The sequence below is a fragment of the Amphiura filiformis genome, unplaced genomic scaffold (genome assembly GCF_039555335.1).
Source record: "Amphiura filiformis unplaced genomic scaffold, Afil_fr2py scaffold_78, whole genome shotgun sequence".
NCBI lineage: Eukaryota > Metazoa > Echinodermata > Ophiuroidea > Amphilepidida > Amphiuridae > Amphiura > Amphiura filiformis.
The window spans coordinates 116,663-143,576 of NW_027305542.1; the positions used below are offsets into that span (position 1 = coordinate 116,663).

The 26,914-nt window shown below is 35.5% G+C and overlaps 1 protein-coding gene across 1 annotated transcript in view; it reads left to right on the forward strand.

The window, feature by feature from the left end:
• Positions 1–6,580: 6,580 nt before the first annotated feature.
• The window catches only part of LOC140144759 (alcohol dehydrogenase [acceptor]-like), a 31,365-nt gene continuing 11,031 nt past the window's right edge, over positions 6,581–26,914 (forward strand). Inside the window, exons 1-8 of the mRNA XM_072166565.1 lie at positions 6,581–6,778; positions 11,269–11,414; positions 13,983–14,086; positions 15,487–15,533; positions 17,945–18,061; positions 18,519–18,611; positions 20,953–21,018; positions 21,721–21,780. Of these exons, the coding sequence (XP_072022666.1) occupies positions 6,581–6,778; positions 11,269–11,414; positions 13,983–14,086; positions 15,487–15,533; positions 17,945–18,061; positions 18,519–18,611; positions 20,953–21,018; positions 21,721–21,780 (831 nt within the window). The remainder of the gene's footprint in view (positions 6,779–11,268; positions 11,415–13,982; positions 14,087–15,486; positions 15,534–17,944; positions 18,062–18,518; positions 18,612–20,952; positions 21,019–21,720; positions 21,781–26,914) is intronic.

Genomic DNA, 26,914 nt, shown 5'->3' on the forward strand with positions numbered 1-26,914 from the left:
AACAAAATACAATTCAAATCGACGCGAGTTCCTCAAGTGCGTGTGGTCGGTCCGTCAATATGTGTATGTATCAGGTACACAGCAAATAACTTCCACCCTGCCTGCCAGGTGATTTGATGTGGAAATGCACTCGCACATCTCAAGCAAGAGGCCCTATGTCACTTGATCGATAACGCAAAGTATCCTTAAAAAAACCAATATATTTTAGAATATCTCCTGAAATTCAGTGTTACCTTAGAATATCTACTGATATTTTCCGTTATTTTAGAGAATGTTGTGCATTTTTGTGGTTTTTTTTACAATATTCTTGTCTTTTCTTAAAAGTTATTTTGCGTTATCGATCATGTGACATAGGGCCTCGTAAATAATGACCCAAAACTTTTCCCAGTCTCACTAAATGACCCTCTTTTTTGGTAAGATTTTCCCCTGACTCAAGCAAAGACGCCATTTTTGGGGGCCTTCTCCATGAAAGATCCTCCTTTTTCGGTGTTTAGGCTCTCGCCGAAAGACCCCTAGTTTCGAACTGCGGTCTGCACATCCCCGTCACATCCAAAGACTATTCCCCCGGAGTCCAGCCTATGCCCAGTCACTTCGGGAGGACCGACGCAACGACTGTGACACTACTAGTGTAAGGTTATGTCTAAATAAAGTATCGAAGTAGTGGTTAGACCATGAGCAATAGGAAAACCTGTATTGTCCGTTAATTTTTCTCCAATTTGTAGAACAAATACTAATAATTATAATATCTGATTAATTATGGTGTCAAATGTGTGCTACAATACGTATGCATGACGTTGAAACAATCATGATTAAAAAAACACCAATGATTTTAAATACAGTCGTCGCCAATGACTCAATAAATCGTATTTCTTTGATTTATATCGTGAAGCTGATCTTTCACCCCCTGTCGTTAATTACTCTACATAACGCCCTCTGTTGATTATAGGCTAATCGCCAAATTCCAGCCTCGGAGTTTTGAGACCAGAATCTTGATGCCGATGAAATCAAGGAATAATTACGATGACGTCATCAATTTCTATCGGGGTTTAAGTAAGATGCTGCTGACGTCACTGTAACTCTTGTGTAACTCATAGTCGTGAAAAATCGCTTATCAAATTTGGCATGGAAGAGTGTCATACATTCAAATTTAACATCTCAGCCGTGATCTCAGCAGATGTGCTGCTTTGTCGCCGAAGTCGCCAACAGAGGGCAGTATTTAATTATTATTAATAGAATGATACTGCCCTCTGTTTATCATTTTAGCGATTGATAGAGGGGGAAAATAGGCAATTTTTAATGACAGTGAGGGTATAACAGTAATTTACACATTAAAAATACACATTTGACACCATTATTTTTATTTTTATTAGAATTTTAATGAGTTTTGTTTAACATAATTCGGAGAAATTGACGGATAATACAGGTTTACCTAAAGCTCTTGGTTAGACCAATCCTTTAATAGCTCAGACCCAGCATTTAATGTAAGCAGCCGACGCGTAACCTATACTAGGTCTAGTGCTCATAGTGTTACAGAAAGCATTTGGAACCAATCCATAAATCACTGCACTGAATGTTTAGGCCAAGCCATTCTGAAGCGCATAATTTTGTAGCCTAGCCTTGTGTAGGCCCAGCCTTTACAAAAAAACCCGAAGAATATATATTTGAGAACTCATCATTTGACGTTGTTAAATATACTGTACGAAAGTACCCAAGATAGTTAAAACTATTTTTACAACAAGACAAATAATTTGAGACCAGTTTCATCAAAATCAGAGCAAATTTCATTTTCGTCACAGCGGGGGCAAAATTGCACCATTGACGTCACAATGTTACTCTTTTGCACATATCTCCATGACCGTACCGTACACGTGGGTCACCCAATTTCTGGAATGCTGAAAATACCTCTGTGCGCTCACTTTCGTATTTGTCGAATTCTAATGTATAGGCCTATCATAAATGTCCCGTCCATTTGATCCCAAGAGATATTTAAGCAGTGTGACTTTATATTCTTCTGTTTCGTGCATCCGGGCTAGCTAGACATATGTATATAGTTGCAATTCTTCTTTCCATTCCTTCCACACTTTCGCAATCGTATCTGATGTACATTGTAAAGGTTTCGGTGGTTTCAATCCACTTACATTACTTGCCATGCCTAGTCCTTCATCAAGACTATGATAATGAGTTTCATTTGCTCCATCGCCTGCATTGTGATTGCCCGTGCCATCTGGTTAAATACCACTAATAGGCCTGGGCGATACATTGAAATACGATGAGTAACTATTTGTTTTCATGGCATTCGAAAAGACTGCATTAAAATCGCTGAAATTGATCAAGTTATATAGCCAAAAAGTACTTTTTAGAGTTTGATGCTTCAAAATGGTACATTTTCTCTCATTATATGACATTTTGATGTAATAGTACCAAACTTCATACGCACGGCTTCGGTTTTTAGTAAATATTCGCCCTATCATATTGTAACTTTCAGCTTCGAGGGCGCACTGTCAGTTTAAGGTGTTTACGGTTCAGTGCGTTAAAACAAGAAAAGTCTCAGGTCAACCTATGTTGAATTTGTGATAATTTGGCATCTAAATCATATAGTTTCACCTGATATTAGTGGCATTGAACTGTGAGAGTTCTGAATATGAGAAAATTCCACCCGAAATTAGGCATTTTCCCATTGAAACCCGTGTATACATTACATAATTAGTGGTATTTAACCATCTGCGTCACTATTTATACTCATCGTTATCTGTTAAAACTTTATTTGTCTGCTAATATTATCTCAGCTGATTTCATCCACTGCTTTGGTTCATTAAAAAAATTTTCTTTAAGACTCATCTCACAAGGTTGGGCTGGGCCTACTGAATGAGATTTCAAAATGCTGATTATACACAAGGTTTGTTACAAAATTATGCGCTTCAGAATGGCTGGGCCTAGTCTTTTAGGATTTATGGATTGGTTTCAAATGCTTTCTGTATTAAACACCATGAACACTAGACCTAAGTTACGGCTTTTTACATAAATGCTTGGTCTAAGTTATTAATGGCTTGGTCTAACCACCATTTGTCTAACCACCGTTGACTTGTCTTTCTGTACTTTATTTCAGCTTTAACTTTAAGCTTACTTAGGCCTGAAGTGAAGGCATAAGCTTACACTAGTAGGTATCACAGTCGTTGCGTCGCTCCTCCCGAAGAGACTGATGGGCACATACTGGACTAAGCTTTACAATCTAAAATTTTTATTTATACAGTACGGCTCATGCTACTCCGTACTCAATACACATGATAAGTTTTTCAAGGTGATAATCTAACATTTATTTATTGTGAAACACTACCTAGTGGCTAAAGTTGCCATCCTGGCTGCTTGTTCTAGTCTCTGTCTGGGTTGCCATTTTATTGTCCATGCTACTCCGTACTCAATACACATGATAAGTTTTTCAAGGTGATAATCTAACATTTATTTATTGTGAAACACTACCTAGTGGCTAAAGTTGCCATCCTGGCTGCTTGTTCTAGTCTCTGTCTGGGTTGCCATTTTATTGTCCATAATAGATCACTAAATCAGTTTCTCACAGAGCTGCTATAAAATCGGCCTTAATTGTAACCACTATATCAGTATATCCCCTTTTGTGACTAACAAACTTATTTTTTACCCTGAAAGACCCTCTATGTTTCACACATTTTTTCCATAGAATCCCTTCCGCGGTGCAACCCTCCCGGCTCCGAAATAAAATATGACTAAACTGACTCAATAATTGTGGAATAAAATGTAGGCCTACATAATGAAAAATAACAAAATATTAATATCAATAAAAATTAAAATAAAGGTAAACTACAAAAAATTAAACTTAAATAAAGCTACAAATAGAAATAATAAGAACTGTCTTTAAAAAAGAAAACGCGGTAAATTATTCCCAGGAGGGTGAAAGCCAGTAGGGCCTATTATAGTAAGAGAGATGAATATAATGAACTTTGTAGGGGAGAGCGGGGAGTGTTCGCCCTATTTTTTTCTGACCAGCCTAGCGATGTCAATTTTAAAGTTAGGGATGACCTGATTAGCCCATGTGAAAGCCATATGTCTTAGCTATATACGGCCACAATCCCAGAAATATAGGGCTTACAATAGCAACAGGATAGAGCAAACAAAAAAGTTTTCCAAAGTGGCGAACTTGCCCCATATTGGGGCAGGTTCGCCCATATGGTGGGGTAAGTTCACCCTAATCCCCCAAAAAGGTTTAAACATTGCATAACAATAACATAGTCAATGCAAACATTTAGCAAGGGTATACAGGACATTCATTCTCTTTTGGGGAGTCACTAAATTTGTTACAGGGGTCGGGTCAGGGTAAAATGTAGGGGTCCAAAGTGAGTTTAAACGTATCCTGTTTACAACTTCGGGGAGATTATGGATTAGGACATAAACGGAGGTATGAGTAATACTGATACCACATAACTTTAAAAAAACATGCTTTTCAGTTGTTTTACCTTGTTTAATGGTATAATTATCAATATTTTGCATAATACGCGGATGGGGCAGGTCCGCCCTCCACTTTGGGGTAAGTCCGCCCGGGGAAGATATAGGGCGAACATGCCCCATCCTCAAAAGGGCGAACGTGCCCCTTGTGCACATTTTTGTATTTTCTTAAGGGTATGCAAAATAAAAATCGAATAAGGAGTTTATAACTGCATTTAATCTTTGACAAATCCCATATGTTCCCAACACAGATTTCCATTAAAACCATCTGTATTTATGTATCAATGATAATACAACATTATTAATGCAAGAAAAAGTTACGTTTTGGTGTAAATTTTTTGTTTTGGCTGCAGTTCGATGAACACGTCCCTATATATCACGTAGCTAATATGAGAAGTTTATAATGACCTTTGTCACCTAATTTCGCCATCACCAAATTCCCCGATAGCCGTAGTGCTGAGAAACAAGGGGTGGGCGAACCTACCCCTAGGGCGAACACTCCCCGCTCTCCCCTACTCCTGATTACAACTATCAATAATGACATTGTGAACAAGGCCAGGAGGTAATTATCAATATGGTTCAATTAGTGTATCAGCATTTCTGAAATTCGCTATAGGTTAAATTTGCCTGTATGTTGATTTCAAGCTTCACGTTCAGTTTTCTTTTCAAGCCATGTACAAGTTGCTTCAAAGAGAACTTTGAGTAATGCTCTCCAGGTTTGGCCATAAGTTCTCAGATGAATTTTCTTGGTTGAATTAGCCATTTGTATGTATTGTTTCAAATTATGCAATCTTGGAAATATTACATGCATAAAATGGGAATCCCCCCTGATCTTATAACCCACTATTCCATGGGATGCAATTGGCTTAGAACAAGTGGGATCACAGAGAGTTTCAATGACAGCTCGTACCATGTTTTCTTGGATAGACTGACCAAATTTGCACCAAGTTCAAGCCCAAATTGGCCCATTGTAGCATTTGACCTTTGACCTTGGGTGACCTCGGGTTGACATTCATGTTCCCCTCATATCAAGGATGCTTTGCACCAAAATTAAGCCTAATTAAACCATGTGACCTCGTTTGACCTTTGACCTCGGGCTGACTTCCAAGCTGAGGTACAATTTATATTAAGCTTGGGCCAGCGGTTCTTTTGACCTGACCAAATTTGGTGGTCATAGCATGCCGTGCAAAATTACCCCTGATAACCCTTATATTACCTTTGACACCTATCTGTGTATAACTGATATAAAGCTTGGTTTGTCGGTTCTTATCGGGTCAAGCACCTGGCACTAGTAGTATTTTAAAGATTTTCACATAATGACCTTTGAAGGAGCTTGGGTCGGTGCTTCTTGTGACCAAGTTTGGTCGCGATTGGCACAAGCGTCTGGCAGAAGTAGCATTTTAAAAGATGGTTTGACGAAAGAAATCGAAGAAAATCAAAATGGTCTGCCAATAATCGCTTGCCCCCCACCCCCTTTGAAAGTGCCAACAAATATTTGCCCACCTTTTGACCGGCCCAAAAACCTTTGCCCCCCCCCTTTGACGTGCCAAAAAGTCTTTGCCCCCCCTACACATGCCAGATTTTTGGGAACCCGAATTTAAAACCTTAAATTGTCTTATCATATAATGCTAGCGCAGCGAGCATGAAATTTTGCATATTTGAATGTGTTCCTAACGTTTTCCTACATCTTAATATAGAAAAGGTGCCCAAAATATCTGTGTCAAAAATCGCTTGCCCCCCTTCCGACCTGCCAAAAATCGCTTGACCCCCCTTTCCGACCTGCCAAAAAATGCTTGCCCCCCCTTTTGGCCTGCCAAAAAATCTTTGCCCCCCCCCCTATAATTCACCAGACCCGGGGGTACGCATAATTATTGCACCACCCCTAAGTATATAGGGAAACGTATAATTATAATAGGTTCTTTTCCTGTGCTATAATTGGTCAGCATGCAAGGTCAAGGTTATGGTATCACTGAGGTCAAATTTGCGGAAAAACCAATATAGTTTAGTAATATCATTCACGCACACTGTACAGTATAGGGCAACCGGCCTACACATGCATTCTAAAAATAAAACCACTGAGCTGTGCAATATTTGACAAGATAAAAAAATGGCTGATTTTATGTGCGACTTTGCAGTAGTTGGTGCGGGTAGTGCAGGTTGTGTAGTAGCTGGGAGACTATCAGAAAATTTTGATAATGAAGTGATTTTATTTGAAGCTGGGCCTTCTAATGCAGAATTCCCATCTATTTCTGTGCCAAGTGAAGAAGCATCACTACGGAAAACACAAATGGATTGGCAGTACGAGGTAAACAAATTTATAAAATACATAGCCTAACTGTAAATGAGGCAAATAGTTACAGTTTATACTTATTTATTGTTTGTTTCTACTAGAGAAAAATATATGGCAGTTTAGCATGTTAATCGGGTCTGGGAATTATGAAATGCTAGTATGAGCATATACTTTTAATAGATAAAGGCAAAGTACACTGATCAATAATAAATATTATGACTGAAAAGGCTCATTGTGTATTTTTTGGCCAATATTTTTGCTCAAAATTATATGATGCATAAAAATGAAAATGGTACTTTTATTTTGTAGAATTTTGTATAAGAAACTTAGTAATATATCACTCTATCAATCAGTGAGTCTTATAGTCATGTAATTTATTCACAAATAATTTTCACATTTATGATAATTACAATATTTTCAATATCATTGCTTTGTTCAACACGTTTTTAATCATACTAGAACATTAAAATATCCTATACTATTCATTTACATGAAAATTCTTTAACTGATATGTACTTATTCTGTATTTTCCCTGTGATAACAATATTATTGCAATTGCAAGTGTCAAGGTTGAAAGGCACTGAATCATATAAATTTGATACCCTGGGAAAGGGATAGTTCGATGCTATAGAAAATATATCAAATAGTATTTACTAGTATTTATGCTATCTGTATACATACTGCAGTTACTGTCCGTTTTCCTATACACAATACACAGTGCTCTTACCATTGACGCGTGACCTCTACAAATAGCGTATGTTAGAAGTATGGGGATTTGCCTAGTTAACGTCGCTGTGTGAAAAATAACCGGCCAATATTAAAAGTACTCCTCTAAAATTCTAGAAAATATAGTTTTGTAACATGTCCTAAATTTTTAGCTAATTTAGATGTTTGGAAATATGCGTACTTTGGTGTTTTAGTGTATGTTATAGGTAATAGTACATTGCCTAGTTAACGTCGCTGTGTGAAAATAACCGGCCAATATTAAAAGTACTCTTCTAAAATTCTAGAAAATACAGTTTTGTAACATGTCCTAAATTTTTAGCTAATTTAGATGTTTGGAAATATTCGTACTTTGGTGTTTTAGGAAGGATATGTAAACGACAGATAACACCAAAAAATATGAAGAAATTATTTCCAAACCGTGTTAAGTCAACAATCATTATGTTGCTCATTTTCAAGAATGCTGGTTAACAAAAAGCAGACCATTGTCTCATTTCGTGAACAAAGGTCCACATACCATTGTTTCCTTGCGTTTCCTTTATAATCGGTTACCCAACTGAAGCTATAATACCAGCTCATTGCGATACCGCACATATAAAACAGACACATGTGCACAACCAGAGAAGATCTGATTTAATCAGTTGAGCTGTTTTCAATGAGTGTTATCTTGGTTTAATAGCTTTTAATGGGGTTTAAGTCCTGCAAAGGTCGTGGTGAATTCTACTGTAGACATGACTGCACCATGATTAGCATTATAACCTTTGTAGACGATAAGGATTCTCAGATAAGCGTGAAATGATAGGAAACAACATAATGACCGTGACCCAAAAACTGTGTCGTGAAATATTGACAATTATCCGTCGGTCCTGTACAGTACAGGGTCATATTATTATGAATCATACAGCATTTTTGTCGTGTCTGTACACTATACAATACTCTCATCATCAGTGCCATGGTTCAGTCACATCCATGCAACAATCATAGCTCAAAAGGTGACCTCAAGATGTGAAGCATGAGGTTTTGTACCCAACGTATTAAAAGGTCATTATGTGATGTACACAATATATTGGGGTTAAAGAACTGTGTGCTGACTAATGAGCATGATTGAATCCTAGTGGTAGTTTTCGTGATTTTAGGAATATTTGGTAATAAGACAATTTTGTTCATGCTTTATACCGTTAACATACAAACCTACCCCCCCCCCGCCATTTCCCCATAGTGACAATTTATATGTGCCAGTTAATACAATTCCTTTTATCAGTTTATGAATTTAAATAATACCCGATGATCCCCTGTTTGATAGGTCACAATGATCCTCTTCTTTATTTCATCAGCAAAATTCAAATAAAAAAGCAAGTGTAACGGGGGCAGCTTGATAATCCCTCAATATCGGGACATTTTTGTAATCAAAATTTACAATACTTATGGCCAAATTAGTGTGAAAAGGGCTAAAAGCGCGGCTTTCCTCAACATGCTCAAGGAAACCTTTAAAAACGATATATGTGATGCAATCAAGTAAAATTAGTCGGAACTCGGAAATATTGATTTTGAGATATAGCCAAACAAAGGAAGTATTTCCTTTTGTTTCCTCTTGTTTTGGAAACTCTTTAATTGTTCATATCTTTGGAACTGGTTGTTCAATTTCAATGGGGTTGTTCAATTTTCAAAATGCAGCTTTGTAAATGCACTTTACTATCCCATAAGAAACTGAACATTTAATATTTCCGAGCTCCGACTGATTTTGCTTGATCGCATCACATATAATTTATTTATTTACGATATATTAGTAGAGAGGAGTCCAGATCAGTGGACTCCTAGCACTGCTTAACCATATGATAATTATTAAAAAAATTATTATTTTTCATTAAATGTGAAATCAGCCGGTTTAAACTCTTCTAGGTGCTTTCAAAGTAAAGGTGTTGAGGTAAATACTAAATTTAACACTTTCAACATGTTCAATGCTAAAGTAAACAATACTGAGCCTTCATCAATGAAGTTGACACCAAGGTAAACACATAGACACTTAAATTATGAGCACATCAAATCATTTGGGTATTAGACGTATAGGCCCTATACCGGGTGAGTAAAAAAGTGCAATAGGTCAACGAATCAATATTCACGTAAGATTAGAACCAAATATATAGAACTTTCCCATTATTGAAACATTTTTCAACAACTCTTCCTATACCTTTGTACAGGAGCCAATCGTTGTTAATCCGTGATGAATCCACAGTCCAGTAGCGTATACGCGAACGCAAGGTTACGCGTACGCGTTACGCATGAGCGCGTAAAATTCGTCATGCCTGGAACGTATGGGTAAACATGTACTCTCTTATGTTGACTGTAGCAGCTAAATATTACCGCTTTATTCTTTAGTTTTATTGCCCCAAACCATTGAAGCAAACAGCTTAAATGTCGCTCGTCAGACCCTTACTGGAGTACCGCGATCTTCTTGTAAGGTTGAGTGGCAATGACAAATGGACATTCCGAATGAAAGAATCATGTGAATTAGACATCTTTAGCTTGTTTCGTTGTTGAAAGGGATTCAATCATGTTTCACCGTTGTTCATCACCGATTAACAACTCGCGTCCGACGCGTCTGCGTGGTTTACTACGCTCGGGCAGCTAAAGCTGTATGAGCATATACACTCAGACGACGCGGACGCATCGTTGTTAATCGGTGATGAACAAAGGTGAAACATGATTGAATCCTTAAATAAATGCCACACTCAATATTCACCTTTTGTGAAAAAAAATGTGAACCCTTTACGGCGACATTTTAACTCTTACTCTCAATTGTAAGAAAACATGCAAAATTGCATATTTTACCTCAAATTGCAACAATTTCAAAATTTGACTTTTATCGCCAGTTAGGACTACCTAAAGGATTAGGATTAAGCTATGTTTCATTTGACAAAACCATGAAAACCGCATAACTGTTTTAATCCAAAAAAATTAGTTCTGTATTTTTCTGGAATGGAGAGTAATGTATACATGCTGATATTAACTTTATTTTATGTTTCTTCTTTGCATGACATATTGACCACGATTGAAGACCGTTCCTCAGAAGATGTCCCAGAAAGGATTCAAGAAGCAGGTGTCCTCGTGGCCTCGAGGAAAGGTATTCTGCCTATTTGGGTAATTGGGGGTCATCGAAACTATTTTGACAAGCAATTCGGATTTCATGTGTGTTGTTGTGTTTATTATTAACTCTCATACGAATACTTTAGTATATTTAAAGCTCTCAACCACTGGCCTCAACAATTATGTCAGTGCAATTTGTAACGCTCAAATTTAAGCTTGGACTATTATCTTAAACATGTTGTAAATAATAGCACCTTCCCTTGCGTCACAGTAGCGTCACACAAATGGCAAATCTAAATGCATACCGTAAACATTCGCCTAATGGCGCACCTGGGCTCCTTTGCCTTGGGGTACAAATAGAGAGCTCTCTCCTCTAAAAATCACGACATGAATTAAGGGTACGTGCCCTTATTTGCTGGTGGGATTTGTATGGGACTAGGGCACTTTTAGCATAGTTTGTGTCTAAAATTCCATTATATCAAGGGAGCCCATAGCGCCATTAGGCGAACGTTTACAGTATTAGCCTAGACTGTGATAAGATATTGACCCATTATAACTATCATGCGGTACCAAACAGAATACTTGTTATAGAAATCCATTCATTTCGTTTCCCATCGAAGATTTACAGTATAGCCTATTTACACTGATATAATCTGAAAAGTTAAGATCTCGCATCGTGTTTCTTACGTTATTTTCAGGTAATTGGCGGATGCTGTGCTCATAACAGTATGGTATGGTCACGAGGCCATGCTGCTGACTTCGATTCTTGGGAACGACTAGGAGCAAATGGATGGGGATGGGAAGGCGTCTTGCCGTACTTCTTAAAATTGGAAAACTGGAAATGGTATTATTTCGTAATAGTAATATTTTCTCTAATCGAATTAATCACTTTCCAACTCAACATTGCCCTATTAAGACAGAAGATATCTTTTTTTATTTTAATTTTAAGTTACATCCAGCGGCAGCAGAACAATTTTGAAAGGGGGGGGTGTAAAAAGTTGAAATAATGGCCACGAAATGAAGGCCCAATTGAAGCCATTTGGTGAACTATTTTGGTACTATTATTGTGTACAATTTTAGTCTGAGAATTGGTGCAATGAAGCTATTAAAGCTATTTGACAAGTTCTCACTATTATTATCTGTATAAATGTTTGCGTTAAACATTAAGTGTCGGGTGTCCAAAGCAAAAACAAAAAGGGAGAACGCAGGTGGGTGTCTGAGGGTAGATGTGCCCCTCAGAAGTGAGAAACTTTTGCAATCTCAAGCCATTTGGTGGATCATTACTATTATTGTGTACAATTTTATTTTGAAAAATACGAAAATGGGTTATATGAAAGCACAAATTGACGCCATTCGTGGACACGTTTTCACTATTACTATATAAATTATTGCTTTTAGTGTTGGGTGTCCAAAGCAGAAACGAAAAGGGAATTTGTTACCATACACACTGTGTATTCAACTAAATTAAAGTGACGGTCCAATTGAAGCCTTTTGGTGCATCATTTTAACACTTTCTTTTAGCACTTGAAGGGTCTAGAATAGAGATTTGATTATCCAGACATGTTACACACAGCACCATATGGGTTTGATTAAAGTGGGGACAGGGTGGGGCAGGCCCCGGTCTGAATTAGATCCTCTACCTACATTTCTAATTAAGGACAACATTGATATTTTTGTGCCATATATTACTGACATTGTCAACAAATCGCTTCTTACAGGAATTATTCCACAAAGTCAAAAAACTGCTTATATTCGTCCTCTTATTAAAAAACCTACTTTGGATAAAGAAATCTTCAAAAACTACCGACCTGTATCAAATCTCAAATTTCTTGGAAAGACAATTGAAAGAATTGTTTCTAACAGAATTTCAAACCATATCAATAAATTGTCCCTGTCAGATCCCTATCAATCAGCTTATAAACACTACCACGGAACAGAAACTGCTCTTCTTCGAGTTAATAATGACATTCTCACATCACTTGACAATGGTCAAATCACAGCTTTGATTCTTCTCGATTTAAGTGCTGCATTTGACACTGGTGACCATAATATTCTTCTCTCCCGTCTTCACTATTATCTCGGCATTCAAGATCTTGCCCTGGACTGGTGTAAATCATATCTTACAAATAGGCCGCAATATGTTCGCATTGGCAATGCTACTTCTCATTCTACCATTCTTGATTACTCTGTGCCTCAAGGCTCTGTACTTGGACCTCAGTGGTTTACCATTTACACCTACCCTATCATTCTTCGCCATCAATTGAATTATCATGTTTATGCGGACGACACGCAACTTTATCTATCATTTGAATCTTCTCAACATAGTGCTAATTCTGCAATTGCTTCTCTTGAAATTTTTATCAGTGAAATCCGTAATTGGATGAAGTCAAACTTCTTGAAGTTAAATGATGATAAAACAGAATTTCTTCTTTTCGGATCCCACCAACAGCTCTCTAAAATCAACATTGAAAATGTTTGCATCGGTGACTCTGCAATTACCTTATCTTCCAAAGCATGCAATTTAGGTGCATTTTTTGACACTCACATGACCATGCAACCTCATATATCTCATGTCATTCGTTGTTCAGCGCTTCAACTACGTAACATCAGCCGGATCCGCAAATACCTAAGTCGCGATGCTACTGAACAGATTATTCACTCATTCATCTCTTCTCGTTTGGATAACAACAATGCACGTCTTTGTGGATTACCAGCAAACCAACTCTATCGTCTTCAGAAAATTCAAAACACTGCCGCTCGAATTCTTACTTTCACCAGAAAATGTTGCCATATCACGCCAATCCTAAAGGAACTGCATTGGCTTCCTGTCACACAAAGAATTGTTTTTAAACTTATGTTGATTGTATATAATGTATTAATGAGATTGCTCCGTCATATTTATCTGAACTCCTTTCATATTATGTTCCCACCCGTACGCTTCGATCTGGAAACATGCAACTTCTTCAAGAAAGAAAATCCAACCGCACATGGGGTGACAGATCATTTGCAATCGCAGCTCCACGTCTATAGAATGAACTGCCTATTTATATTAGAACTGCTAAAAATGTAACTGTGTTTAAAAAGTTGTTAAAAACTCATCTTATGTCAGATACATTCTGTAATTCGTAAGTTATGTTTCTTAATTTACTTCCAGTTTTCTTTGTCTATTGTTAGTTTTTGTTTTTGTTTTAGTGCCTTGAGCGCTCTTAATTGAGTGGATATGTGCCTTGTCGCTATTATTATTATTATTATTATTATTATTATTATTATTATTATTATTATTATTATTATTATTATTATTATTATTATTATTATTATTAAAAAGTGGAGGGACACTGGCCCTGTTCCCCTTTTCTTTTTCGGCCGCCGATGCTTACATCTGGTTTTTTTTGTATTTTTGTTTATAAACAAGCGATATTTATTGTGATTCCCCGCTTCATAATGAAGGTGGACCAATAACCATTACAAACCACCCCGAATGCAGAACAGAAGCCTCCAAACTTTTTGTTAAATCCGGTGAGTATATTTATTTTTATGATCATATGGGACAATAGTGGTCTACTTTAGTATACCCATTTTAATTTATCATCACTGATATGACCTTCACCCTCTGATCATGGAAGCGCCATTTATCCTGTTCTAATCCAACAGCTAAATCTTCAACGTTGATGGCTCACTCCGAAAACTGCGTCACGCCGAGAACCACTGGAGCGGTTCTCGAGGGACGGCTACTCCTCTTTTCACCAAACGGCAAGAGTTTCTAGAATGCTGCTAAAATAAGAAAACTTTTAATGCTAATTTATTGCACATTCTAGGGAAGAGTGGTTACCTTTTTTAAATAGCCGAGTGAGCATCCTCTGTATAAAAGATTATATGAATATTTACTGCACATCATATATAACGATTCGTCAGTGATACCCAATTGTGGCACATTTGATGCCGTTTTTAAGAGGCAGAGAATTTTATTTCAATTTTATATACGCCAAAATATTGAGCAAGAATATGGATAGAAAAAACGTTGAAAATTCTGTGTAAAAATTACATTAGACCCCGCCAAAGATTACTGTTTCGTTTTTATGGTAATCTAATCTTTTATTTCCCGAAAAAAACATTTGGGGTCTAATGTGGATTTGTTATATAATTGATAAAAACATCGAACGTGTATACCAGAAAAATGGTAGGTTCCTCTATAGTATTTTACTGACCATGGAAATGTACTGACACACGAGCACGTGTCAAAATCGATATAATGTATTGTCCATATAGACGCCCATTTATCATGTTTATTGTCGGATTTCTGTATGTAGAACCACCCAGATAACAACAATTGAGCGCTATTAATACACATTAATGTTTTTAGGCAAATAAAATTCCAAAAATATGGTACGTTTTCTGCCTTTGCTTGTCACGTGGTAGGCCTATGTTGAAGTTGAGATTTTATCTTCAAATAAGATTCAAATGGATTTCAACAAGACAAGTGGCCGAGCGGTCTAAGGCGCTAGACTCATTGAGTATCCAAAGCGGTGCGACCTGAGTTTTACTTAATTTTACTTTTTTTTAATTTCATGTTGGGGAAATGTGACTGGGAGAATTTATGTATGGTGTGGAGTGGTGTGGAGGACGGCCACCGCGGCGGTTTTTGGAGTGAGACACCAACGTTTTTATAGCTGTTGGATCAGAAGGATAGATGGCGTATGCACGGTCAGCCAGGCTGGGAAACAGGCCAAATAACACCGATAAATAAAAAAAGGTCTTCTACAGTAGACTAGGACAATTCGTGAAGTCTTATTACGCTCCTGCCTGATTATTGTGCTTAAAACAAGCTATCTTTATCGGTTGAATAATGCATCCAAATATAACTTTATGGCAGGATTGAGCATACATGTACTTCTATTTGTTTCTATAATTATTGATAGGTACAGAATTGGGTTACAACATCATCGATATCAATGGAGGACAGAACGTAAGTCAATTTCACATTATTATTATACATAGATAAATTTGTTATAGAAACTTAAATATGCTGACCAGTCTAAGGCAATAAGTTGTGGCGATTAGGCTATATACGACATAATATGCTTAAACTCCTCATAAAAGGTTAGGAAACTTTCCAAAACGGCTACATGTATATATCAGAAATATTTGAAATCTATAAAAATGGCACGAAATTTTTTACCATAACTTATTCCATAGTTCTAAAGACAATGAGGTCTCAAACAAAATGTGCCAAATCTGCTATTGTCTGGGCCATTTACATCAGTAAACATGAATAAGAAATATGACACTGTTTCATTAAAACAATCGCCACTTAACCTAAAATCTGTAACGAGTAGAAAACCCATACATAATGCGTTCACAACAGCATTACATCTTCTCATGCTTCTTATCAACCTGGCCACACACTCCTGAGAGGTGGCATTCACATGTGGCACAATGCCATTATTATTATTTATTATTATTATTATTATTATTATTATTATTATTATTATTATTATTATTATTATTATTATTATTATTATTATTATTAAAGCATATTTCTATAGCGCGTTACAAATAACACAGCGCGTTTGCTCAAAAACAAAATACATATGAAAAACAACAACAATAAATAACACATTAGGAAAAAGGTGTGCCTTCAGAAGCCCCTTAAAAGCAGCCGCATATTCCGCTTTTCTAACATAAACAGGGAGCTGGGACCCGAAAAGGGTGAAACAGCAACCCCCGGCTCTTTTATTGGAGCGAACTGTATTGAGCCTTGTTTTGTCAGATGATGAGCGAAGCCTGCGACTGCTTCTAGATGAATCTGGGTGATTATAAAGTGTGACAAGATTTTATAAATGTGCCGGAGCAGTACCTGCATGATATACAGTTGTTAGTTGTATAATGTGTAACATGATTTTGAAGGTCATTCTTTTTTTCACCGGGAGCCAATGGAGGGTATTCAACAATTCGGCAGAGCACCTGTCTCGTCCACATGCAAAGATCAGTCTGTCTGCTTTATTTTGGAGACGCTGCAGCCGTTTTAGGTCAATTTCGGACACCATACATGGGGGAGTTGGCATAATCCATGCGAGACAAGACAAGTGCTCTGCTTACATGTTTCCCGTCGACCATGCCACTGTTTTTCCATGTTTAAGGGGGTACTACACCCCTCGATAAATTTGTGTCTATTTTTGTATTTTTCTCAAAAACTAATAAAACAGTGGTAACAAAAGCTATGTATATTATAGGGGCAAGGAATCCAAATACTACACTGGAATTTCAGTGACCCAAGACAAGCGGTTTGTTATTTATGATAAGAAATAAGGTACCGCTAGGATGTACCTCGTTTTCTATCATATAATACTGAACCGCTTGTCTTGAGTCACTGAAATTTCAGTGTAGTAATTGGATTCCTTGCCCCAATAATATACATAACTTTTGTTACCAGTGCCTTATTATTTTTTGAGAAAAATGCAAAAATAGTCACAAATTTACCACAGGGGTGTAGTACCCCCTTAATATATTTTCTCTACTGGCAGGATGGCTATTTGCGGGGACGAGTTAAGTTTAAGTGTGGGCTTATGTTTTCGAATTTTATCCAGCTTCATCATGAAGCTCCCGTGGCGCGATGGCCGAGCATGTTTAATTTTGACCCACTGTATAACCCTATGTTGTCATTTCTGGGGTCATTCTGAAGGTAATGAAGGTTTCTTAATCTGACCTTTATTAACAACTTGACAGGTCGGCTTCGGTGAACATCCAGCAAACATCGATGAAAATGGGAAGAGAAGTGGTTGCGGTGATGGTTATGTTAAACCTGCAAAAAGTCGTCCTAATTTTCAAGTCCTCACACGCGTTCATGTCACCTAGGTTCGTACACGTATCGTAGGGACATATGTTTTTTTTTAATTTCAGACATAAAACCAAAGAGATATTTTATTGCAACTTTTGCAAAACATGGAATATTACACCAAAATACGTTTTCAAATCCCTTGTGCACAAAATGCATACTTATATATTTCTCAATTGACTTTTTTATATGCCATTGCCATTGACATCGTCTGCACTAGTCCTGTCAGTCTGCCGTTTGCATCCACGTCCTTGTCTGTTGTCTGTAGGCGTCGTTTTGTTTTTGCACTGAGGGCAATCACATCTTTCGAGCTTTGCTCTTTTGATTGTCCTACCATCCTTTTCTTGATATTTTGTTACCGACTATAATTATGATATGATGATGGTGAAATAAACTTGAACTTGAAACTGTAAACAATGGGAGGACCAAAAAAGTTCAATTTGTAGACTTAATCTATAATGTAAACATGTAAATACTGCATACTGCATAACCAAAATATTAAAGTATAAAGAGTTTTAAAATGGTTTTATCTCTTGTTTCAGATTGACATCGTCAACAAGCGAGCAGTTGGCATTCGTTTTATTCAAGATGGCAAGGAGAAAACGTGTCGTGTAAGAAAAGAGGTGATCGTATCTGGAGGCACCATTCAGTCTCCACAGGTAACACATCTCATCAACTACATCAAATCTGGATTAACTTAAATAGCTACAACGAGAAAACACAAATATGGCTACACTGCAAAAACAACAAATAACACTTAATAAACACTAAAGACATGTTTATTTTTTTATATTTTACACGTAAAAGTTTAGGAGGCGTTGCATACGATTAACACCAGAACACGTTTATAGAGGTATTTGTGATAAAAATATAAACATGTTTATATCACTGATATAAACATGTTAAAGTGCTACTAAACCATCAATAAATGTAAACGCGTTTTAGTGTTTAGTAAGTGCGATCCGTTGTTTTTACAGTGTACCACCATTCCATTTGCCTTAATTGGAAGTTATACAAAAAATATAGCATTTTTAGGCTAAACAGCTTCGTCTTTTTGTCTGTGTTTTCTTTCTTCTGCGGCTGCCGCTTTCATCATTAATACGTTTTTCTTTTAAGTTGTTGATGCTTTCTGGTATCGGGCCTAGAGCACATCTAGAGAATCACGGAATTACGTGCATAGCTGATCTTCCTGTCGGACAGAATTTACAGGTAAAGACTTACGTTGTCTCGATTTGCGTATACTTATGAATATCAGAGTATAGAAGCAACCAAATTTGAAACCATTAAATGGGATTCGCAATATTTTAAAAAGTCCATAACGTGTCTGTTGTCAATATAAATACATCGGGGTGTGGCCGTGGGCGGTCTATACTCACTCTTCGTCGCATATGGAAAGGTTTCTATACAAAAACGATTCTCTTATAAACCATCATGCGCACCCTTCCACCTCGATACACTTGAGCACACATTTTCGTCCCAAGATCTTCCAAGCAGAGAACAACAAGCAGTGAAATTCTCCACCACAGTCTTTGATTACACTACACGGTTGAGTGCATAGCAATGTAAGAGCTGTGAAACTTCTAGCTAAAAAATGGGCATCTTTGATTGGTTTTTGTCGAAACCTCAAGTGTTCCCTTCATCCAATCAGAATTTTTTTTATATCAAACGAAAGCTTCCTTTTAAAAACACTTTTCGTCACTAGGTCAACAGATAACACAATTCAATGTTATAGCAAAGCGAATGTGGAAAATCTGTTGAAAACTACCTATCCATGCACATTTTTTTACAATATATAATAATTAAATGAAAAAGCAAACTTATATTGTCCATATACTAGAGCCCGGTACTAGAGTCACTAGAATGAGCAACGGTCAATTTTCTTTAAATTGCAAATCTTGTGCAAAAAGTTACTATTTTCGCCTGTTTTGTCATACGGTTGTAAATTCAACGAACTATGACTTTTTAAAAAAGAGCGCTTACAAATTGATATGCTATGTAGTAATCACAATGATATTCTCCAATATACAATATGCTACATCAGAACCGTAAGATCAACGGAAATATATATGGCCCTTATCTTTAACTCATTTTCCTATAAAATCAATGTATTAATATAACGACTAACTTTGCAATTTAGAGTGCTCAAACCCGGCCATTACAGGTGAGCTGTAGAAACAAATTCAAAGTATAGACCTCTGGCAAGGCAACCGTTACTAAAAGTTTCACGGAATACCCTCACTTACGATCATTGGGTATACCGATCATCAGACGGATAATTTGTCATGATTTCAAATTTACAGAAATGTTTATACAAGTATATACATTCTGTGGTATCGAAAAAATGACAAACCAAGCCAACCAGAACAGTCTCTACTCCAAAAGTAGTCGAGAGTGCTCAACCACTAAAAATAGTGGGGCGTAATATAACAAGTTTACTTTACAAGTGACTAACTTTGGAATTTAGAGTGCTCAAACCCATTACAGGTGAGCTATAGAAACAAATTCAAAGTATAGACCTCTGGCAAGGCTTTTTTGTTTTTTGTTTTTGGTTGATTTGTATGGCGCTTTCAACTACTGAGGTTATTTGCGCCAGTACTCACTCCTTTGTCAAAGTGCACCTGTATATCTCCATTCAGTCACAATACGTAATTATCTGCTTCACTGCATCTTAGTTATTTCTATCTTCTTCATGCCTAGCTCGTTGTATATCTCTTGCTGTATATGATCGTACGATGCATCCAAATTTATTTCTTTGTCGACGTGGTAAAACCCAAACGGTGTCTCTTCAGAGCCACACCAGGCTGAGTCAGCCGAGGAAGGGCTAAAACGTGGTCAAAATACTTTGCATGATCCTCCGCTAGCTTGACTTCCTCGCATCCAAGCCTGTTCCCCAGAGTCCAAGTTTGCGTTATCCATCCGACACCACGTGGAGGTTTGGGTTCTCTGGCAAGGCAAGCGTCAACTTAACAGAAATGTTTATCCATGTATATACATTCTGTGGTGTCGACAAAATGACAAACCAAGCCAACCAGAACAGTCTGGTTACGCCCCCATTATTTTTAGTGGTTGAGCACTCTCGACTACTTTTGGAGTAGAGACTGTTCTGGTTGGCTTGGTTGGACACCACAGAATGTATATACATGTATAAACATTTCTGTTAAGTTGAAACCATGACAAATTATCCGTCTGATGATCGGTATACCCAATGATCGTAAGTGAGGGTATTCCGTGAAACTTTTAGTAACGGTTGCCTTGCCAGAGGTCTATACTTTGAATTTATTAATATAAAGATGCAGTCTGTTTAGTTAAAAGGGGGTAAAATAGGTACAATATGGCCCCACTCGCATTATAAAGGGGCCATTCCCCGGGGCATTTCTTTTTATGGTAACTTGATAACACATTAAATTTGGTAAAATATAACAACGTGAAGTAGCGGCCTTAACATCTGCTACTATCTTTGCTGTAATGTATTTTTGTAGCTGTGTTACTATCTTGATTATAGCATAAATGAATACTTAACATAACATTAATTTCAATTCTACATACTTAGGATCACATAGGTGTACAGCTTAAGGCCGATGTAGAAAAACGAGATAGTGTGCATACATTGGAAACGGTACGTTGATATATTAATTATAAAATGTGTTATAATTTCTTTATGGATGGTTTTAAACCTGGAATTATGAAAACTATTGGGACTCATAACGGTCTAAAGTATACAAGTATATATGCTTATAATGGTAAAGACGAAATTGAGGTCAAATTTTGACAAAAATACTTAGTTATGAAGAAAATATCCAAATATTTTTGGGCATCATAATTAACACAACAAATTTTTCAGTTGATTGCGTTCAACCAGATTATAATATTGTAATTTTAAATCTGGATTTTCTAGGGACCCAAGCCCGGAATTATACCTAGGTGAATAAACAAATAACATTTGCCCAATATTTATTGTTTTTAGGGAATATAATTCAGATGTGTCGCAATATTCATGATTTTAATACCTAACCGATCGAGACGGTGGACCTTAAGTGACATTTTTATAGCATGAAATCATTTTGCAAATGACAATTAATCAGACAAATAATGTATTTCATAAATTCTCTTTATAATTCCAATTTTTTTAAACACATACTGTGTAGGCAAAATTAAGAACACGTCAAAATAGGCTTCGGACAGATAGACCAGTAAATAATCATGACCACGTTACAATGCCCAACTCGAACAAAAGTGAAAAGGAAAACATAACAAAACTAGAGCCTAAAAAGATTTTACTTATACTTGACTATATCTATTTTTTTTATTTGCAATTTAGACTTTCGCTTCGTGCAACAACGGAAATGAAGCGGCAGCCTTTGTCAAGACGGGACATGAGGTATAATATTGAATTCCTTAGTATATAGTATAAATTCACGATCAGTGACAATTTCAAAAATAATATAATTTCGCTTTCTCTACATTTTTTTTAAATTCACGCATGAGTGAATTTGGTATAATTTATTGGTGATTAGTTTAAGTATATGTACCGTTATCTTTTAAATGGCACACTAATCAATTTCAGATATCCTTTATTACGTCATAACATAAGCATGACACCTCGATAATCTTACACTAGACGGGGGAATATATGAAAATAAGGGGGGTTACGTCAAAAAAATTGCAACAAAATTTTTTCCAACGGATTTTAGTCCTACTGGACTTACCCTGCAAAATCAAAAGGAAGGCAAAAAGAATAGCGGGAATTTTAAATTGTTTTAGGTTTGTGCAAACAGATAGCAGAAGTTCATTTTAGTTTAAAAAAATAAACTAGACAAAGATGTGGTATAAAACGGCAGCCGTGTTGTGACCCCTTAATGATCTTAAGAGCTCTTGAGCATAATTTTTTAGAAGTGGCTCTATACCTCAAAAAATAGATTTTTCTGATATTTTGTGCAATGATGCATGTTAGGGTGTTGACTACTTGTGTGACTAAAAAAAATTCAAAAATTGGCTCGTTGCCATGGAAATGGCCAAAACCCAGATTCTGTCATTTTGGGCCAATTTGGCAGTGAAATTAGTTAAAAAACATGTTATTTCAAGTGTTTGCTGCAACTAAGCCATATAATACTGGTACATTACATTAAGTTCTTGTGAAAGGACATCTATTCATCTGATGATCAGCATATTTAGAGGTCAATAAGTTATTCTTAAGGGTACGTGCAGAGCCCATCTGCCAGGTGTATTTTCACTTTTTCATAAAATGTCATTTTAGCACCTAAAATATCATCATGAAAATCAACAACCCGGTGTTGCCAGGATTTTGTCCATTCTAGTGTGGGTAGTACAAGCTAGGTACTTTACATTTTAGTAAAAATCAGCTTGGGCAAATGTTACTTCTAAATACAGTGTTGCCAGAAAAAACGGTATTTTTGCAAATTGACATTTTGTCAAATTACGCCTTTTTGTCACAATTATGTGCATTTTGACAAATATTTTCCTTCAAGGTGAATCCAAACAACACTTTTTCGTCTTTGTAAATATCTAAATACTGAAAATTCAAAATTAGTGTTGCCAGAGTTCTTGATAAAACACCCAATATTAGTATTTTACTGATAGTATGATTTGTTGTTGATGGTTTGATTGGGAAATGCTTATTTCTAATTTTCATGTGGACATCGAATGTACATAGTATAGATTGTTATATGAATGTTTAAACTCCTGAGCACAAAGTAAGTGTTGCCAGATTTCTTGATAAAACACCCAAAATCATAATGCCACGATCCAGTCCTCTCACGCTAAAGTTGACAACGTCAAAATTTGGTTTACTATCATCAATAGCTTGTCCTAAAAAGCGTAATCAGATTTTGAAAACCCCACGGTTCTAGTATTATCTAGTGCAAAGTTATAGTCAGGGTAATTATGGGTATTAATTTTGTTCTTTGTTTTCTATTGAATTTTGAACTGGTCACTCAAGCCTTACTGGACTGGATCAATAATAATCAAAAATATTAATATCAATTTCAGCAATAATTAAAAAATATATAAATATCGTAAACAAAAATATTATCATCAATATCAAAAATATTAACATCAATAATATCAATAATAATCAAAAATATTAACATCAATATCAATAATTATCAAAATATTAATATTAATATCAATATAATCAAAAATATTAGTAACAAAATTAATTAAAAATATAAATATCAATTTCAATAATAATCAAGAATAATAATAATATCAATATCAATAATAATCAAAAATATTAATATCAATATCAATAATAATCAAAAATATTAATATCGATATCAATAATACTGAGAAATATTATTATCAAAATCAATAATGATCAAATAAATTAACATTAATAATAATCAAAAATATTAATATCGATATCAATAATAATCAAAAATATTAATATGAATATGAATAATAATCAAAACTATTAATATGAATAATAATCAAAAATACAAATATCATTATCAATAATAATCAAAAATATTAATATCAATATCAATAATAATCAAAAATATTGATATCAATTTCAGTAATAATTAAAAATATAAATATCAATTTAAACTTAAATTATAATCAAGACTATTAATATCAAAATCAATAATAATCAAAAATATTAATATCCATATCAATAATAATCAAAATATTAATATCTATATCAATAATAATGAGAAATATTAATATCAAAATCAATAATAATCAAAAATATATATTAATATCAATATCAATAATAATTAAAAATATTAATACAAATATCAATTTCAAATATTAAGATAGTTTTGATTATTGTTGATATTGATATTAATATTTTTGATTATTATTGATATTAATATTTTGCTTATTATTGATATTAATATTAATATTTTGCTTATTATTGATATTGATATAAATATTTGTGATTGTTATTGATATTGATGTTAATATTTTTGATTATTATTGATATTGATATTGATAGTTTTTATTATTAGTGTTATTGATATTGGTATTAATATTTTAAAATATTATTGATATTGATGTGAATATTTTTGATTATTATTGATATTAACCCTAAAACTACGAAGTACCCCCCCAAGATTTCTTATCCGTCATAAAAATGCGCGCATTTACGCCTCGACCTAAACTTATCATAGATCTATCCTTTGCGCTCATTTTAGTGTAAAAATGTTTACCAGCACCTTACCTGGGGGTAGGACCGGTTGTCAAAGATGACAATAGAGGGGGTGTTGGTGAGGGCCACCAATGGTTTCTACAGTAAAATAAATTATTTTCATTTCGCTCATGTAAAATTATTATAAGCTATTGACTTTTTACTTGTTAGTTTGAGGAGAACATTCGGTCAAATCGCATTTTTCTAGAATTTTTAGCCGAAAATCAATTTTGCCAATACTTTTGTACATAGCTGAAATTTTCCAAATTTGCTTGGGCGCCCACACATTATGACGTCATAGCGACATTACGAGAGGAATGTTTGTACTTATTGGTATCACTGGGGGTAGAGGAGACCCATAGCTATACATTGATTCCAAATTAACGGTATATATGACGTTTATAATTGAAAATTAGGGGTTGCAACCCCCTTCGTAGTCCGTGTTACAAAATATGGCTCAGTAGTTCTAGGGTTAATGTTAATATTTTTGATGATTGTTGATAATGATGTTAATATATTTGATATTATTATTAATATTATTAATGATAGTAAACCATATTGATGTTAATACTTTTGATTATTATTTATATCGATATTAATCATGTTAATAGTTTTGATTATTATTGATAATGATGTTAATAGGCCTACATTGATATTATTATTAATATTGATGATAGTAAAAAAAAATTGATGTTGGATCGTGGCACATATAAATATATATATGATTTTGGGTGTTTTATCAAGAGTTCTGGCAACACTTACTTTGTGCTCAGGTGTTTAAACATTCATATAACACTATATACAATGTACATTCGATGTATGAAAATTAGAAATAAACATTTCCCAATCAAACCATCAACAACAAATCATACTACGACTAAAATACTAATATTGGGTGTTTTATCAAGAACTCTGGCAACACTAATTTTGAATTTTCAGTATTTAGATATTTACAAAGACGAAAAAGTGTTGTTTGATTCACCTTGAAGGAAAATATTTGTCAAAATGCACATAATTGTGACAAAAGGCGTAATTTGACAAAATGTCAATTTGCAAAAATACCAGTTTTTCTGGCAACACTGTATTTAGAAGTAACCTTTGCCCAAGCTGATTTTTACTAAAATTTAAAGTACCTAGCTTGTACTACCCATACTAGAATGGACAAAATCCTGGCAACACCGGGTTGTTGATTTTCATGATGATATTGTAGGTGCTAAAATGACATTTTATGAAAAAGTGAAAATACACCTGACAGATGGGCTCTGCACGTACCCTTAAGAATAACTTATTGACCTCTAAATATGCTGATCATCAGATGAATAGATGTCCTTTCACAAGAACTTAATGTAATGTACCAGATATTATATGTCTTACATGCAGCGAACACTTGAAATAACATGTTTTTTAACTAATTTCACTGCCAATTTGGCCCAAAATGACAGAATCTGGGTTTTGGCCGTTTCCATGGCAACGAGCCGATTTTTGAATTTTTTTTAGTCACACAAATAGTCGACACCCTAACATGGATCATTGCACAAAATATCAGAAAAATCTATTTTTTGAGGTATAGAGCCACTTCTAAAAAATTATGTTCAAGAGCTCTTAAACCTCACAACCTATTAAAAACCCATAGACATTGGCTAACGTCAATGTATGTGTTCACGTCGCATGACGTGTTAGTAGGGGCATTGTGAAGGTTTTTTCCTCTTGGACCGGAAGTGACCCTTAATGACTTTTGACCCCAAATTGGTTTTATACCGGAAGTGACCCCTTAATGACCTTCAAATCTGTGTATGACACTGGATAATAGCAATGCATCACCGTCCTAAGTAATTTGTGGGAGCAGTGGCATTTTTAAAGGTATTTCGTTTTATACCGGAATTAGGTGGAAAATCTATTTGTACCGTATCTAATTAAATTGACTAGAAATGTGATTAATTAAATCATTTCAACCAGAAATACTCACCTTGGTTTTTGGCTGCAACGTCGACATATCAACATTTTTTCAAAACTAAAAGAAAGAAAGATATAATGATTGGTAGGGTTTCAGACATGAGAGGTGATAGTCAGTGTAGTAATTAATAAACGTTGGCGCCAAGCAGAGCTTATTTTGTTATCTTTATCCAGACGGCAACAAATGTCGTGCTTTTTTTTTGCCCGAGATATTTGGAAAAATGTGGTAATAGAGGCCATCAGCCTTTTCCGCGCGATCCGTCATCTTATGGGTACTCCCGTTCTGCATGTCATGCGTTAGACATTACGCCCCCGATTACGCGGAAGTCGCAGCTCGTGACGCACCTCTTCAGTCAAGCGTCAACGCGATGATCTTAGCAACAAGGCACTCCGTACCCACAAGATGGCGGCG